Raw genomic sequence first — 19,427 nt, forward strand, 5'->3', positions numbered from 1 at the left:
AAGATCCCCATTCCTAAGCTTGCTTGGAAAGAAATTGCTTACCTACACTTCAATTTCCAAACGTTCCACTTTGGAAATAGGATGTTTTACAAAATATTTCCTGACTAACCAACAATAGGTTACAGTTTCTTTAATAACATAACACATTTAAATGTAAAGCTCATTCACCCCTTGGTGCATCTTGACGCTGAGTGACAGGTGTTTGTTGTTACCCAACTAAATGGTATTAAATTTAAGTTTTTTTGTAACTTGTAATATTTTTATTCCAGCTTTTGGAAGCGCAATCTTTCTGAATTGGGAGAACTGGTCCTGCTAGCTAGGTCTCATGAAATGCCCCGGGTAGAATTGGGAAGTGGAGGTAACAGGGATAACCCACATAAGAGAAATTTGGCTTACTCCATTCCTGCTGCATTTGTGGCAGACATCGGACTGACTTCTTTGGCCTTCTGTTGAGCATGTTTCTCTTGAAAGGCTTCTTCTTCCTCCTGCTCCTCCTCAAATGCAAATGAATTGTGTTAGTTAGGCACAACTTAACAAATTCATAAGAACTCAAGAGCAACACTTTTTTGGAATCACACAGAATATTCAATAAGAACCTCATGTCAAGGACACTTCTGTCAGGCTATCGTTGCTCTACTCAGATTTAATTGTTACCCGAAGGACCATCATTTGTGGACAGAAAGACCTCAATGAACCAACTCACAATTCGATGCAAGGATCAGACACTCAACAATGACATAATGGAGCTCTGCATTCATAAATGTTTTGAACAACAGCCAAGGGATCAATATTCCTACTTAACATGGTTTTGAAAAAAGTGCTCAAAGACCTATGTGGCATAAATGGGACCTTTCATGGGGGTCTGATGAACAGTCCTACCACCAACAGATGTTCAAATAAGGAATTAATCCGAAGAATCTCTATAGAAACTTTAAAAAACACAACTCCGAAAATGAAATCTCTTCCAAAATACTTGTAATAACGCGTTACAAAACCTTAAATGAGTATGAATCTTGAAGTGTCATTTGAAATTTGCGAAATTTCATTAAATTCCAGATTAGACAATTTCACTTAAATTTGCACAGAAAATATCTTGCCAAGAGACATTATCTGGTCAAATCAGACTCCTGACAATAACTTTTTTTACATGAGGTAATGCCCTTGTAATAAAAATGTCATGCAAGATACTGGCAACCTGCATTTCACACTGAAAGCTTAATTTTGCATACTTTTGTGAACATTTGTATGAGGGTATACAAATTAGAATGAATAAGACCTCCACAATTCGGCACACCCCTTTCATAACTCAAGAAGACAAACAGTAGGAAGAAGATGTCTCTAATCCAAAGGAGGTGGGTAAACCTCCATCAGTAGACCATGTGATACATAATGCAATGCCAGGAAAGTTGTTTTTGTACCTTTATTGTAGACAAGGCAAAGAATTTCAAAACTCTCAGGATGTAGTTTAAGGCGGTTTGGGTCAAAGCAGATGTTTTTTTCCATGCACAGTTGATGCGAACTACCAAGATTGGGCATACCTCTCAAGAAGTGCAAAGACTGGGGTGTGGTGGCAGAATGAGGCAAGAAATAAACAAGTGAAGAATCTATGTAGCTCTGACTGATCAAAATAATGTAAAATTGCTGCTCCTTAAGTACAGCAGTTCACATAATCTAAACTTTAATCCTTTGAGGTTTTCAAATACTCTACAAAACATATCAGACAGTACCCAGAGGGCCTGACCCTCACTCAAATTCCTCCCTCAAGGGAATATGCTTTGGGGTTATGTCCTGAAGGATCCTATAAGGATTAAACTAGCAAGACCCTTTTTATATTGCATGAGGTATGTAAATGTATCACCTTGCAACGATGAGGCAGATTTGAAAAGGAAACAAAGATTTTAACTATGGGATGCAGGAGGCCATATCTACATAGTGTTGTACAGACCTTCTAAATTTACCTGCATGCTTGGTTTGGATTATAACAACCCATAAAACAATGCTCTACACATCATGAAAAAGCATACAGATGAAATGCCATTTTACAAAACTGTGAAAAAAAAATTGTTAAAATTACATTAACAGAATCACGGGCATCATTAATATCAATCACATGTTGCAAAAATCAACTTTTTAAAATAAAGTAGAAAATAAAAAAGGTTAGTCCATTAGTAGTAGCCAGAAAATGTGCAAATTATACTGATGTGGCTGCTTGAGTGCATGCATGTTAAATGTTAGTAACATGGAATGGGTGGAATTTAAGGTGTGGAAGGTGTACGTTCCAATGGGAGGCAGCTGGAGAAACCTGCAGAAGTGGTTGGAGTTTTATCATCTCTGCTTCTGTAATGGAATGCACTTACTACAAAATTGAGCCTTATTGTGTGCTGTGTTGAAGAAAATATGCAACAAATGTGGCCATGATTTTGCTTACAAGAGCAAGAAAAGAAAAGATACCAGGCATGTGAGAGGCATGTGCATTTGCTGCTACTCACTCAATATCTCAAAGAGAAATTCATAAAAAAGAGGAGGCATCAAATATCCAGGAGCTTAGTGCGGCTTTACCAACTATGTATATATTATTGGAAATTTGTGACCATATATTTACTATCTAGACCAAGGGGCAAATTTAAATTTCACGCAACACAGCACAGCAGGCAAAAAAAGCTGTGCTGAGCTGCATTGTGCGAGAAGAAAAGAGCATGAAACCGTCATATTTGCAGAAATATGTCACTGGGAATACCCATAAACCACCCATTATACACCCCTTGGCACTAAGTAATGAAAGGCAGCACGATGCACTGCTTTGTGCTACTTTCGAGCACTAAACATGTTTTGCGCTGGAAAGTAAATCAGTAGAAAAAGATTTTGCGTCACTTTTGTGACGCAATCACGTCGTTAAACCTTAGTAAATAGATCCTGGACTGTCTGTTCACATGCCTGCATAACAGGCTTTGAGCAGCACGTAGACGTAACTGCAGTACACAGCTTGCTCGTGGAATACATATGGAGAAGAGTAAGGCAGAGGAACCCGAAGTAACAAGCATTTTGAAGGGCTAATGGAGATCTGAAGTGGATCCACAGGTTAGGACGCACCTGCATCGTTTTCAAAGAAAACATATAAAATAATAATTATTGAATTAACTAGTTATGTAGCAGCAATGACATTGAGAACTTGAGTAATGGTGGACACCAGTTACAGTCAGGTGGAGGTGAAATTCCTTCTGAATCAGGTCTCCATTTTTTAGGAGGTGAAAGATATGTAGCGCTAACAATTGAGTAGTTAGTTACCTATAACATTTGTGTTCACAAATTAAATGGTGTCAGGTTACCATTTTTTTCCTTCATTACTATGATTCTGTGAGAATTACTTTAATCAATTTTTAATGTACTCTTTTAGTTGAGTAACAAATGGATTTAACACTTTGTAAGCAGCATTTTATTTACGTGCTATTGTGTCACCTGAGTTTCAAAACAGCATTAGCACCTGCGGAGTATTGGTACACATCTACATCACAGTGTCCTTAAGTGCTCAAAATTTCATAAAAAGTCCACCTGAGGCATTTTGGCCTGTGGGAGAAGCACCTCCCATGAGATTGAGTGAATGGAAGGGGTGTTCTTAAATTATATTGCTGTGATAGATGAACATGACTGCATGTCTGCATAACAGAAAAAAAGAATCATGATGCACTCTTTGGGTCCACAAGGATTAAAGACTTACAGCTAAATGCAAAAAGGAGTTATCACTGGTGATACTACAATTTTCAAAGCAGCACCGATAGTTTTAGGAAATTGTTTTGCCCCAAAGGTGTGCATTAGAATAACTTGTTATATATTTTTCCAACGAAAGGGGACCCGATAGATGACTACATATCCGCTCCTAAAAAACTGGCTTTGGACTGTAAATTTGGTGTTTTACACGTGGATGTAATAAGTGACCAAGTAGTCATGCATACTAGTGCGCCATTAATCCAGAAAAGGTATGGGCGAATGGGGGTTCAAAACTGGAAGATATTTTCGGAAAGTGCAGAAAGCAGAAATGTTGTAAAGATGTACTAATGTGCAGAAACATGAACCAGGTAGTAATTTCAGTGAGGTAATACGGAGAGTGAAAAGTTGTGTAATGCGTAAAGGGGATGGTGTTGAAACAAAAAGAAAAGTCAAACCTAAAGAAATGTTAAAATGTTACAGATGTGATGGGAAATATCATTTAGTACACTGCAAAACTTGCCATGCACCTTAGCAAAGATGTGCAGTGTGCGTTACAATAGGACATTTTTAAAGAGTGTGCAGGAATAGAAAAGATGAAAGTGTAAAGTTTGTGAAAGCAGGGAGTGACAATCAGAGGTAAATGGTGAATGAAGAAACAAATAGATTGGTGAAATTAATTCAAGTAGAAATTTTGCATTCAACATTTCTGATTCTTGCGTTGCTGGTGACAAACCATGGTGGATGATGTTGAATGGGAGAGTAAAGATAAAAAATAGGTGCCCCATTCTCTATCCTCAATAGAAAGGTGGTGAGAGAGAAATCCTTGAATACTTTCGGAAATAAAGTGTTTGAAGCTGACATTCATTAAAAATAGATGTTATAGGTTATAAATCTCTAATGTTCAGATTCAAGACAACTATATGATGCTGAGAAGGGTCCAGCAGTTTTAGGATGGTTAGGCTAAGGAAATGTACATTTAAACTTGATCCAAACATTCGGGAATGAATTTCAATTGCTGACCAAGGTCCAACAAGTGACAGAATGTTGAACTAATTTCCAGGGGCATTTAGCAAAACTAGAGGACATTTCCGTGGCTTTGAACTCCCGCATTGTGTTAAAGGATGGGGCTTGCCCAAAGATACACAAGGCTACAAATGTCCTCCTGCTAGTCAGCAATGAGGTGACAAAAGAATTAGAGAAATTAGTGGCTTCGGGCATAATAGGGTCAATAGAAACATCAGAGTGGATTTCTCCATTGGTTTTAGCAATGGAACCACAAGGGTATGCATGGACTTTTTGTATGATGACATAATTGCTGATCAATTTCCATTGCCTTGTATTAACAAAATGTTAAGTTCTGTGACAGGTGCAAAATGTTTCTCTACAGTTGGCTTGTCATCAGCCTGTCATCATATTTCCTTTGGATGCAGACAGTAGAATGTACTGTATCAATAGATGGTGGTATCAAATCAAAAGAATGCCATTTGGATTGGCATCCGCTGCAGTGATACTTCAAAGGTTGAGGTACCTGTTATTCATGAAAGATGGTGGTATTGAATGCTTCAAAGATGATGTTTTGATTTATGGGAAGGATAAACAGGAACATGATGCACATTTACAGTGAGTTTTGAGGGTGCTAGAGGAAAAGGGTTAACTACTGAAATTTCCAAATACAAATTTCAAGAGAAAAGGTATTATGTGAGGAGGAAACTAAACCAAAGAAAAGTTTGGTAGATTCTAAACAGGCTGCCCCATCTCAAACTAATAAGGACAAAGTGCATCTTTTACTAGAATTAGCAGAATTCATTTCTAGGTATTTACCAAATATTTCCAGTAACATATTTGATATACATCAATTGATGAAAACAAAGGTCAAGTTTAACAGGTCAAATGAGCGTCTAGAGGATTTCATAGTTGACAAGTAGGTGATAGATAAGTCCACCTGTCTCAAGAAGTTTGATGCAACATTACCAAAGGGTATTACGACAGATACTTGAAGAAAAGAGATTGCATAGTGTAGGAGAGTAGGATCTGCTTCGTATAGTTATCCCCACTTTTTGCTGATATTTCACTGTTTTCAACTTAGTCTGACTGGTATCCTGCTAATCAGGACCCCAGTCTATCTGCTTTCTCTCTAAATTGATTACATGTACTTTAGGTACACTCCAGATTGGATTATGGGGTGCCCTTATAAGTCCCTAATATATGGTATACTATGTACCTATGGCCTAGGTACCCCAGAGGCCTCTCAGGGCAGCAGCATGTCTTATGCCACACCTGGGAGACCATTCAAAATGACACCACAGGTCTGCTATGGCAGCCTGTGTAAGGTGGTGCATGCACCCCTTACTTAGATATAGGTTCACTATATCTATCCTTATCACTGCACATATAAACCTATCAGTCACCCATATGGCAGACCTTATCAATCCTGAAGGCAGGGTGCTGGGTTTTATGTGAGAGGGTGCCTATGCATGAGCAGAGCCCCTCCGTAGCCTTCAGAACCTCTATTCCAGGGTTGTTTGTGATGCAGCCATACCATATATACTTAAGTGCATTATAACCTCGCTGTAAATGCTAACTTTAAAATGGCTGCATGGAAACATGTTGTGTTTGGTGTCAAACACCTTGGAATCATACCTCCACAACAGTAACCGGTGTTGGAGGTATGATTCCACCCTACTAGAAGGAGAAATATGACAACACCAGTACACCCGGTACCAGCTTTACAAACCCTGGCATCACAAAATGGATGCTGCCAGACACAGACACGAGCCTGCCCTCCTGCTGCTGGACGAAACTCCAGCAGGGGATGGCTGGACAATAGGTTTCCTGTCACAGGGAGGTGTGACCACCTCCCAGACAGGCGTTAGTGTATTGGGGCTGGGTGGGTGCACTCTGAGAACCTTTATTCTGAGTACTCTGGTGTCCCTGTGCATAGTCCTTTATTCTAGACAACAGTGGTCCCTAGAAGGCTATTCTTTATATGGACTCATTAGAAACCAACCATATCCTCTCAGTAACAAACCCATTCAGCTCATGCATAGGAAAATGGAAACGCTACATAGATTACATTTTTATGAGCTGGCAGGAGAGTGAGACCACACTTACTTAATTCCTCCACTGGCTCAATAACAACTGTGGGGGCCTGAAATTCACCTTATCTCATGATAGGAACTCTGTTTCCTTCCTTGACCTCAACATTAAACACAATGATGGCTTTCTTATCACTGGGTTATTCTGAAAACCCACGGAACGCAACACCTTGCTGAGCTATGATAGCAATCACCCCCGTGCATTGAGACATTCTCTTCCCTTCTCGCAGTTCCTTCGTATTAGGAGAAACTGTTCCCTTAAAACTGACTATTTCCATGAAGCAAAAACACTCTGTGCTAAACTAGCCAGTAGAGGATACCCACGTAGATTGGTCAAAAATGCAATGAAAAGAGCATGGTATTGTCCCCGAGAGGTCCTATTAGAGCCCAAAACTAAATCCAACTCAGAACGCTTGGTATGCGTAACCACCTTCTCTCCAGTCTCAAATGCAATACGCAAAACCATATTACGCAACTGGTCTGTCCTAAATGCCGGAACACTAAATTTAGAACACCCAATGTTTGCTTTTAAGAAAAGCAAGAACATCAAAGACCACCCAGCAACAAAAAAAGCTCCAATACCCTTAATGATCTATGGGCCCTTGCACCGCTTAAAGCACACTCCAAATGTGGTAACTGTGTGGTTTGTGATTTCACCATAGAAGGCAAAGAATTTGTATTTAAAGTTATAAAAAGTGAATTGAGTATGTTTACAAATTGCAATACTTGCAATGTGGTGTACGCAATTCTTTGCCGTTGTGACAAAATATACATCGGACAGACTACTCAAAAAATCCGTCTACGTATCTCCCAACATCGGAGCAGAATCAGGTGCAAAACAGCCAACGCACCTTTGGTAGAACATTTTGAACTAAATGGACACTCAGAAAATGACATTCGCTGGACTATTATCACAGTGGTCAAACTACCCCCTAGAGGGGGGGATATTGCCAAACTTCTGAACAAAGAAGAATTGAAATGGATACTTAGAACTGACAGCCTCAACACTGGACTGAATCGCCTTGAAGACTGGACATCATTGATTTAAAAATGTCTCTATTATAAACTCCTAAAATTGGGTTCTGAAAAATGTTTTCTGTAAAATATATTGAATTTCCTGTCTCTCTGTTATTGTTTACTAGCCACCCACAGCCCATTCCAAGATGTCACCACCTCCATGCCACCTTCAGTCCATCCTCCATTTCCATCAATCCCCTTACCTTAGTCCTTCCTCTATTTCCCCCACATCCCACCTGACCCATAACATCCAATCAACACTCCTGCCCCGCCTCCATATAACTCAACAATGAATGCATGACTCGGTACGTATACTCGTCCAACTGATTCGGCCATCGAGCCACAGCTTCTAATCGGTAAGTCCTAGACTCCAACGGGATAACACGCACGCTTCCACTCCTTGCTAGTACCTTAACCTTTTCCCCCCTCCTTCCAGGCGATCGAGCCGTCCAAGATACATAATTGTACCTATCCTTTACCGTGTATTCCCGAAGAATTATACTGGTGAGTGGCTTACTTCGGCCTTACCCACGACACCGCATGGGTCTAACCAATTCTTTTCACTCCTAGACGCCGCCATTGTAGCAGCGCTCTCACCCCCAATCGCCGCCAATTCAGCAGCGCTCCAGAAGCACCTTCTGTTCCCTAACCAAAACCCGTTTAGGTACCCGCACAAGTCACAACTCTGGCACAAGAGTTCTTACCACCGCCCCCCCACAAACCTCCCTCTCTTAATTACGCTTCCGTGGGTTGCATAATTCTTAATTTTTCATTAATGTACTGCATTATGATGTGGTTCGTAATTCCCGCTTCAAATTGCCAGTAAATTGTGGTCCTTCTTGTTTTTAGAAATCGCTCGTGCTGCCTATATTATAGTTTCACTCCATCAACTGTATGTTTTTGAACCGGTTTCTATGTTTTAATGTTTAACTATCATGTATTATAACAAATTGACCCACAATTATAAGATCTTCGTGATACCTTCTGACTAGATCCACGTCTAAGGTTTCTGCCGGTTGTGTCCATGATTCATGCGGGCTCAACACGAATGATCACGATTTGCATATTTATAATTGGCATGTCCTTTCTAACTTTCTAGCGGCTCATTTCCTTTTATTCTTATTGTGACCCTACTTTGTAATGCGCACACCGGTTATTCTCCTCTGACACCTTAACCTTAAATATGCTCATTCTAACCAGAAGTCTTCTCACGGTCCCCAACCGAAACCGGTCCTAGGATGCTTGTTTCCAGTCAGGGAGGACCTGGCCTGGCAGTTCGGGCTGGACTGTTCCCATTGGGCACAGGGTCAAGACTGATTTGCATATGGCTGGGTCCAAACTGGAAAGGCATGGTGAGCAAAAAAACAATAGATTTAGGCCCAGATCTCTGTACTGGGGTGAATGTATGACATTGTTCTGCATTCTGTTCATCAATAGTTTTTTTTTTGCATTTGTCCCTCCAGAAAAGAGGCGGACACAAAAAAATAATCAAGTCTGACATATTTTCTATGTGGACAAGAGAAATATGTAAACCCTGGATCCCCTACTTTTTTGAATGACCACATATCTACCAACCCATGGCTGGCTGTGAGTGCCTTTAAAGCTTTAAAAACTCGTGGTTTCCTCCCCTTATACCCACCCCTAACAGAATCCCCTGTATCTAAATGGATATTGAAATCCCCACAAATAATTAAGGGCATTGGCCAGGAGGCCAATTCGACCTCAAGCTCTTACAACAAATCCGCATCATCAATATTTGAACCATATATTGTGCAGATGGTAAAAAGGTTTGGAATACAAGCAATAGCCCACTTACCCAATTTATCCGACTTGACTTGCTTAATGGGTAAGATCCAATAAGAAACGTGTATAGCCACCCCTCTAGTATTGGTGGACTGAGATGAGCAAATAACCTGGGAGTACCCTGGGATGATGTTGAGCCCTCTTTTCTGCCAGGGGATATGAGTCTCTTGCTGGCAAATGATGTCAGCCCCTAGTGTTCGCAACACCTCTACGGCCCTGTTTCTTTTGCCTCTATCGTTCAGCCCACCAATATTAATTGTGCAAATAGTCAACCTACCCATACTTGCGGCTTCCTTGGTGCCTAAATTGCCCTTTAAACCACTCCCTTAAACTGCTTCTGGTACATCTCTTTTCCTGCACCGAAACATTGCTTTCCTGGATTTTCTGCATTTTACCCCCCTTCCCCAGCCTCCCAGCCCCACCCCCTATGCACCTCCCCCCCTCCCTGCTATGTGAAGCAACAGACCCTCCTAGGTCTGTGTGTGATGAGTGATGGTTCTCTCCCTTAAGGTGACATGTTAATACAATTGTGACTTTAATATCTCCTGTGTAAACTTTCTGGGCCAATATAGTCAGGGAGCCATTAAGAACCTTCAGAAAACCATATAATATGGAAATGTCTTTTTAGTCCAGGTTATTCTTGAAATGTTCTTCAGTTATTCTAAATGCAAAAAAAGAGAAAAAAGTGTCATCTCCCTCCAGTGTTTAAAAACTCCTTGGCCTTGATTTCTGATGTAAAAAATCTAGTTTGATCTTTCCATATTACTTTCAGTCGAGCCAGGATGAGGAGGAAGGCCTGCGCGCCCTTCTCCTGGAACAGCGTGATCATTTGCCGCAGGCGCCATCTTTGTTCCACCGTAGTGTGACAGAAGTCTGGCCTGGTAAAAAAAAGGAAATCCGTCTGCCATCCGCTGTGCTTCAAGTCTTGCTTTCTCAAACACATTTTGTCTCAGCAAGAAGTTGCCAAAATACACCAGGAATGCCCTTCGTTTGGCATCTGGGCGGACTGGCTGACGAATATTAAACGGGACTCGATGTGCCATTTGTATTTCCTGTGACCAATTCCAACCTGTCAGTTCTGGGAAAGATTTCTCCAGAAGCTGAACCATATACAAACGTGCGTCGGACCCCTCCTTCCCCTCCGGAATACAGAGAAAGCGTAGATTGTTCCTACTTTGCCGGTTTTCGCCTTCTTCGAGTTTCCACTGAATGTCCGTAAGTTGTTCCTCATGTGCTACAACTTGCCCTTTTGAACCGACTATGTCCGCTTCCACTGCAGCTGTCCTTGTTTCTAGCCCTGACATCCGGTCACTTATATCGTTGCATGTTTTTGCAATTTTTCTTACTCACCCCTGGAGCTTCCGGGTGGAATTCTGGGAGCGTTTACTTTCCAGCCGGGCTTCTTCCCTATGTGCCATTACACACTGCAATATAGATTCTAGAGTAGGGGAGAGCGCGGGGGACCCCGCCACGGCTTCTTCCAAGTTAGACTGATTGCAAGTCCCCACCAATTGGTCTCCCGTGGAGTAATCCCACCTGAGATCAGTATGCTTAGGGTTATCCTTTCTCTCTGTTCGGGAGAGCGTGTTCCTGGTGGTAGTAATTATTTTCCATCCTCTAGCATGAGTGCCAGACATACTCTCTTCCTCACTTGAATCTGTATTGGACCCATGATCTGAGCCCAGATCTGACCAGGTGGCGTCTGAGAGAAAGTAGTAGTCATTTGCCTCCGAATCAATGTCCCTCTCCCTACCATTCTGCAATGTCCTGTGAGTCTTTAGGGCCCCCCTCAATTCTCTCAACTTCCCCTTTGGCTCATGTGCCCTAAGGTGCTGCCCGGGTTCTTCCTCCTGCTGGGTCTCAATCTCCCCAGGCGGTTCAATATTCTGGCGGACATTGCCTAAAACCGTCTCTCTCGTGCACTCAACCGCATGAATAACTGGCACAATAGCGTGGGTTTGCCCCCCGTTCCCCGTGCATGCGTCTTAACAGTCTCCGTATCGCCCTGTTCTGAGTTCTCATTTCCCTTAACCGGGTCCATGATTTCAGGTTGCTCCCTTCCAGGTTGCTCCCTTAGCTGGCCGGAGACTGATCCAGTGCCTGCACCCCGGAACATGTCGATAATTGTAATGGTCCGAGGCGGCTGGGGCTGTGCTCCTGTGCCCCTCCCCTTCCCGTCTGGGGGATTCTCCGGCCAAACCCTCTGCCGGCGTCCTTGCACTGTAGGGGCAGATGCCGTCTCCATGTCTGCCGAGTTCTGCTGCGGGGACTCCAGGGGGGCCGATTGCATGGGTCCCCCTTTGCCCTTTGTGCCGGTTTTGAGAGCCATACTGTCTGCGCTAAAGGCTGCACCGCAGACGCTACTCCAGCTCGATATCTGGACCAGCTCCCGCTCAAGACCTCGGCAGCCAACGATCAGCTGCTCCGCGATCTCAGCCAGTGCCGACGCGCAGCGCCTTATTCCTGGTAAGACCAACTCCTTCTCAGCTCGATTATTTACAGCCTGTCGACCCGCCATTCAGATCTTCTGCATCTTTATTTTAGCTTAATACTGCCATCACCCGGAGAGCCACCTACGACCGACTTTCACTCAGTCGCCATCTTGCCCTTACTCAGATCTTGTGGCTCCTGAGCAAATCATATTTGGTGAGATGTACCAAATGACCAATGCTGGCAATGTCAGGACAGACCATTCCATGGCAGTTGTTAATTTCACCTGGGAAGGGGTAACTGGCCCTAAGAAGGTTGAGGTAAGTTCTAACCTCCCTGTTGAATGCTTATTGGGCAATGATTTAGAAACTTCAGTTTGGGCTGAAGTGGAGGTCAGGATTCATGCAGAAATGTTGGGAATCCCTGCAGTTGTGTTTTCTATGACCAGGTCACAGGCAAAAATGTCTAACACTGAACGGGCCCTGGATCCTGGAAAAATGGACCAGGCGCCTCCCAAGAAAAGGAGCAGTAGGGGTAAGGCAGTGTCTTCCCCCCTGACTCAGAATCCAGATCAGTCTCTTGAGGGAGCTGATCTTAGTCCTGAAGAAAAGAACTGTCCCAGATGAACTTGAACCTGATCAGGTTGAGTTCTTGGGGACAGGGGGCCCTTCCAGGGCAGATCTGAGCCAGGAGCAGCTGAGCTGCCCTTCTCTTGAACCCCTCAGACAGCAAGCTGCTGCCGAGGCTGCTGGGAGTGCTAGTGGGTCCTATAGGATCTATTGGAATGATGGACTACTTTACTCAGAGTGTAGAGACCCCAAGCTTGGTGCCACCAGGAAGTTGGTTATACCGCTGAAGTTTAGGGGCTTCCTATTCACCCTAGCACACAACATCCCTTTAGCAGGTCACCTAGGCCAAAACAAGACTTGGGACAGAATTGTCCCTCACTTTCATTGGCCTCATATGTCTGAAGACCCCAAGGAGTTTTGTCGCTCCTATGTCACCTGTCAAGCCAGTGGTAAGGCAGGTGGTACCACAAAGACCCCTTGATGCCACTACCTGTGGTGGGGGTTCCCTTTGAGAGGTTTGGGATTGATATAGTTGGTCCCATGGATCCTCAAACTGCATCTGGGCACAGATTTATACTGGTGGTGGTGGACCATGCCTCTAGGTATCCAGAGCCAATTCCCCTTAGGACCACCACAGCACCTGTGGCGGCAAAGGCCCTCCTGGCAATCTTTTCCAGGGTGGGTTTCCCTAAGGAGGTAGTATCAGACAGAGCTGCAAACTTCATGTCTAGTTACTTGACTGCTATGTGGAAGGAGTGTGGAGAAAATTACAAATTTACCACCCCTTATCACCCACAATGCAATGGGTTAGTTGAAAGGTTCAACAAAAACCTCAAGGGCATGATTAAAGATCTTCCAGAAAAGCTTAGGCGCAGATGGGACATAATTTTGCCCTGCCTTCTCATTGCCTACAGAGAGGTTCCTCAGAAGGGGGTTGGTTACAGCCCATTTGAACTTCTGTTTGGACATCCAGTTTGGGGTCCATTGTGTCAGGGGAAGGAGGGATGGGAGTTACCTCTCAAACCCCCTACACAGGATATTGTGGACTATGTACTTGGTCTCCGCTCCAGGATGGCTGAGTACATGAAGGAGGTAAACAAAAACCTTGAGGCTAGCCAGGAATTGCAAAATGCCTGGCAGGACTAAAAGGCTGTGCTGACTGTTTACCAGCCAGGGCAGAAAGTATGGGTGTTGGAGCCTGTGGTCCCAGCAGCCCTCCAAGACAAGTGGAGAGGCCCCCATACTATAATTGAGCAGTAGGGAGAGGTTACCTACCTGGTGGACCTTGGAACTCCCAGGAGCCCCCATAGGGTGCTTCATGTCAAAAGGCTCAAACCATATGTTGACAGGGCAGACATGGGCTTGCTCATGGCTACTGAGGAGGGACAGGAGGAAGAGAGTGATCCACTCCCTGACCTGCTCTCACTGAACCCTGATGATGGTTCAGTTGATGGTGCAGCCTCACTGTCCAGCAGCAAACTGATTGCAGAAAAGTTCTCAATCAGTTTATGTTTTCACTGACTCCAAGTCAGACTACCTGGTGCACTCATGAAGTGGACACTGGGTACAGTCTACCTGGCAAAAATAAGATTTACAGGCAACCTGACCATGTCCGGGACTGTATCAAGACTGAAGTCCAGAAGATGTTGGACTTGGGTGTGATTGAACCCTCAGATAGCCCTTGGGCTAGTCCAGTAGTCTTGGTACCCAAACCTCACACCAAAGATGGCAAGAGAGAGATAAGGTTTTGTGTTGACTACAGAGGTCTCAATGCAGTCACTAGGACTGATGCCCATCCAATCCCTAGGGCAGATGAATTATAGATACTTTGGCCTCAGCCAAGTTTCTGAGCACATTTGACCTAACAGCTGGCTACTGGCAGATCAGACTAGCTGATGATGCAAAGCCAAAGACAGCATTTTCTACCCCTAGTGGGCACTACCAATTTGTGGTGATGCCCTTTGGTTTGAAGAATGCACATGCCACTTTTCAAAGGTTGGTGAATAAAGTCCTTACAGGCCTGGAAGAGTATAGTACAGCTTATCTAGATGATATTGCTGTCTTTAGCTCCACCTGGGAGGATCACCTGGTCCACCTGAGAAATGTTTTGGAGGCACTGCAGAAAGAAGGCCTAACTATCAAGGCCACCAAGTGCCAAATAGGGCAGAGTCAGGTTTTATACCTGGGCCACCTTGTGGGTGGAGGCCAGGTTCAACCATTGCAGAGCAAAATCCAGACCATCATGGACTGGGTTGCTCCAACCACTCAGACTCAGGTCAGAGCTTTCTTGGGCCTGACTGGGTACTATGGAAGATTTGTCAAAGGTTATGGATCCATAGTGACCCCTTGGTATGACTTAACTTCTAAGAAAATGCCAAAGAAAGTTCAGTGGACAGTCAGCTGTCAAAAGGCATTTGATGACCTGAAGCAGGCCATGTGCACTGCTCCCATTCTGCAAAGTCCTGACTACTCAAAACAATTAATTGTCCAAACAGATGCATCTGAGTTGGGGGTAGGGGCTGTGTTATCACAATGGAAGGATGAGGGTCAGGATCAGCCAGTAGCTTTTATTAGCAGAAGGCTGACCCCCAGAGAGAAATGTTGGTCAGCTATTGAGAAAAGAAGCCTTTGCTGTGGTTTGGGCTCTGAAAAAGCTGAGGCCATACTTGTTTGGCACTCACTTCATTGTTCAGACAGACCATAAGCCCCTCTTATGGCTAAAACAGATGAAGGGTGAAAACCCCAAACTTTTGAGGAGGTCCATATCCCTACAGGGGAAGTAATATAAAGTGGAACATAGACCTTGGAGTAACCATGCAAATACAGATGGACTCTCCAGATATTTCCACTCAGAACATGAAGACTCAAGTGGTCAAGGTTAGTTTAATGTCCTTACATTTGGGGGGGGGTTGTGTAGGAGAGTAGGATCTGCTTCTTATCGTTACCTCCACTTTTTGCTGATGTTTCACTGCTTTCGATTTAGTCTGACTGGGATCCTGCTAATCAGGACCCCAGTCTATCTGCTTTCTCTCTAAATTGATCACATGTACTTTAGGTACACTCCAGATTGGATTCTGGGATACCCTTATAAGTCCCTAGTATATGGTATACTATGTACCTAGGGCCTAGGTACCCCAGAGGCCTCCCAGGGGCTGCAGCATGTATTATGCCACACCTGGGAGACCATTCAAAATGACACCACAGGTCTGCTACATCAGCCTCTGTAAGGTGGTGCATGCACCCCTTAGATATAGGTTTGTTATATTATATCCTTATCACTGCACAAATAAACCTATCAGTCACCCCTATGGCAGACCTTATCAATCCTGAAGGCAGGGTGCTGGGTTTCATGTGAGAGGGTGCCCATGCATGAGCAGAGCCCCTCTGCAGCCTTCAGAACCTCTATTCCAGGGTGGTTTGTGAGGCAGCCATACCATATATACTAAAGTGCATTATTACCTCGCGGTAAATGCTAACTTTAAAACGGCTGCATGGAAACATGTTGTGTTTGGTGTCAAACACCTTGGAATCATACCTCCACACAAGTAACTACTGGTTGTGCAGATGTGGGTGTTTGTACCACATTTTGTTCGATGTTGGGGTGCTCTGCTTCCTATGTGTGTCTGCTGCATTGTGTGTGAGATATCCCTTCAACTCTGATTTGGCTCACCCATCTCCCTTTCAGGCAGTGTGGTCTACTGGAGGGAGAAATATGATAACACCGGTACACCCGGTACTAGCTTTACAAACACTGGCATCACACTTTAGATTTACCTGGATGAAACTCTGCTACAGAAACCAAGTACTTCAACTATCTACTCTACGTTGGATGACCAAAGAATCTCCCTTGGAGTAAAGGAGTTACTCCCCTGCAAGGCAGGCACCTAAAATGCATCTGACCGGTTTGCATTTACGCAGCTCCTGATGGACTCCGAAGATTTTGCAACACAGGAGGTGGGTTCCTACCAGTGCTCTCAGCATGCCGTCGTGGGGACCGTGCAACCCAAACCCCTGGACACCATGCACATTTGCAGCAGCATATGCTTTTTGGCGATCCATAAGGCTGTGCTTTGTGCTACTTGTAGTCCAGACCCCGAGCAGTGATTCCACAAAAGATTACTGGCCTACGAGTGTTCTGTGGGCTGGTATTTTGTGATTCCTCTCGAGGTCCCTTCGCAATCCCTGGTCCGTCGACCTGTGGGTCCCTGAGAAGGGAACTGTAACTTTAAGTGGGCTTACCTGGTTGCTCCAGATGTGCCCTGACTCTCCATCGCTTGGGAAGTCCCCAGGACCTTGCTGGCCCACACGAAGCATCTTTTCTCTGACGGTGTGGGTTGCAGTTGCCAAGGCTTGTTGGTCTCCAATCCGGACACTGACCCCCCAGCACTCGACATCCTTCGTGGGACAGCTTGCCTGCAGACTCTGGTCATCGTCGATGTCTCCTGGTCCCCGTGGCTGCAGAGTCAAGCTTCACCTCATTGCACCTGAAACACCGGACATCGGTAGGTATTCGTCTATCGTGCCCCTGGTCACTGGAAAGTGTCCCAGATTCTGTCCCCTCTGCTTTCAGGTTCTTCTCAGCTCCGATCCATGCTTGGATCACACCAGACACTTCTCATCTTCCCAGCAGCAGCACTTTGCAGCATCACGCCATTGAAAATGACGAAGATTCCCGACACCATTTGACACCTATGCACCCGGCTTCCCTGCGTTAGGTAACACGAGTACTCCGGTGCTCACATGGGTGCTGGCCTTAGAATCTAAGTTTTAAAGGGTTTGTTCAAAGTCCTCTCCTAAGTGTCCTTAATCTTTAAAATTCCAACCGCGACTTTCCCATAGGATTGTACGGAGCTCACGGCTGTGTTCTCACACAGCACGTGTCCCCCGTGGGTCCCCTGTGTCACTACTAAGGGTGGTTCCTTGGGGGTCTCAGCGATTTTACGTGCTCTATGAACTGTGTCTAGTCAAGTCGTGGTTCTTATACCACTTTCTTAGTATATGGTTTGGTCTCCCCCTAGAGCCCACTGTGTATTGTGCTATTTACTGTCGTTCTAGTGCATTAATATTGTGTATCTGGTTCTCTAATCTCATAAAGGGTTTGGAAGAGAGTGTTTAGTAATACAAACATATATTTAATATATATATCTTGTGTGGTTCTCCTTTCATTTGGTCATTCAGTTAGTTATATTCTGGTAAACCAAGCGGCTTTACATTCCTTCGAGACTTAGTCTGAAGGCTGCTCTCCATAGCTACCACTAGGAAAACTTTCAATAAAGGTTGTCTTTAACCTAATGATCAATAGGGGTCGTTTGGACAAGTGCAAGGTGCCCACTATAACTTGCGGGCAGCATATACCAGGCCAACTTCTCACACATAGTATTATCACAAGTGAACAATTTAGGCGATGAAAATGTGATTGTTCATGCCTCAAGCTCACTATTACCCACGGGAAAGAAAAATAGTAGTTCACTGAATGAGAGGCATTGGCTGCAGTATGGTCATTGGAGCATTTCAGAACATAGGTTTGGGGGAACCCATGTAGAATGTGTTGTGATCAAAAACCATTAGTGAAGGTACTGACAAAAGAAGAGGGAATTAATACATCAGCAAAAATTGCCAGATTCTCAATGAGATTGTAAACATTTTGTTATAAGGAATACTATGTTACTGATAAGGAAACCAAGTTTGCCAAAAGAAATCGATTGTCTAAACAACAAGAAGAGTATGAGGAAGAAACAGAAAACTATTGGCCCAGTGCTTTGGTACAAAATGGTTTACCAGCAATTAGAAAGGAGTAGTGGAAGCGTAGGTGGAGTGAAGATGTAACAGCACAAAATTGGTAGACGTTTGTTAAAAAAGATTGACCAGACAATGAGCTTTAAAAATGAACATGAGACCATATTGGGAAATAAAAGCATTTTTGTATGTAGAATAGGAAGTTGTATTGAGGGGGAGGAAGAGTAAAACATTCCAGAAGAAGAATCACAAGTCTCAAGGGCAGAGATGGAGAGAGCATCATACAAATAAGCTGTGAAGGGAAGAAGTCGAAAGAAGAGGGTGTATTGTGTTTGTATGAACCTAACTTACAAATAGGGCTTCTTTCCTATTGAATATTGTCAAGCATAATATGTTGGATCCTTTTTTAATATTGTAGGTAGGGGAAGGATGTGTGGTGATGCTTGAGCATGGGAACATGGCATCTAAATGTAGACCATGGAATGGTTGGAATGTGAAGGGTGAAAGGAGTAGGTTTGAGTATGAGGTGGCTGGAGGAACCTGGAGAAGTAGTAAGAATTTTAGTATCTCCACTTCTATAATAGAATAAAACTACCTGAAAATGCAACGTTGTTGTAGCTGTGTTGAAGAAAAAACACAAAATCGTGCTAACCCTACCTATTTAGAGACTTTTATTATTATAAATCAGATTCATAATAAATTTACATAATAATAGAGCCGAAAGAACAATTACTCAGAATACTCCTAAATACATGTTTTCATCTTAGCTAATCTTCATGCAGCTGCTCTGCAGAACTTGCCTGCATGGCATTTCCAAGAAGAGCTGTTGAAGCCACATTTTACTTGTAGAATGACCTCAATGTTTTCCTGCAATGTATTTGTTGACCTTTTGTTATTAAATTATAGCACCATTACAATCCAACGGTCCAGGGACTGATTGGACAAAGCCATTACTGTATGAATGAGACCAAACTGACGAATAGCTTTTAAAAGTTTTGATTTGTCGTAGTGATATCAAAGAGCCTCTTTGATATCCAATATATAAAAGGATATTTCTGCCGGAGAGGATGGG

At 43.6% G+C, this 19,427-nt stretch overlaps 1 protein-coding gene across 1 annotated transcript in view; it reads right to left on the reverse strand.

The window, feature by feature from the left end:
* The window catches only part of CACNA1E (calcium voltage-gated channel subunit alpha1 E), a 1,399,715-nt gene that overhangs the window by 452,716 nt on the left and 927,572 nt on the right, over window positions 1-19,427 (reverse strand). The window contains exon 18 of the mRNA XM_085601759.1: window positions 397-494. Coding sequence (XP_085457885.1) covers window positions 397-494 — 98 coding nt within the window. The remainder of the gene's footprint in view (window positions 1-396; window positions 495-19,427) is intronic.

This window comes from Triturus cristatus, chromosome 4_2 (assembly GCF_964204655.1).
Source record: "Triturus cristatus chromosome 4_2, aTriCri1.1, whole genome shotgun sequence".
Taxonomy (NCBI): domain Eukaryota; kingdom Metazoa; phylum Chordata; class Amphibia; order Caudata; family Salamandridae; genus Triturus; species Triturus cristatus.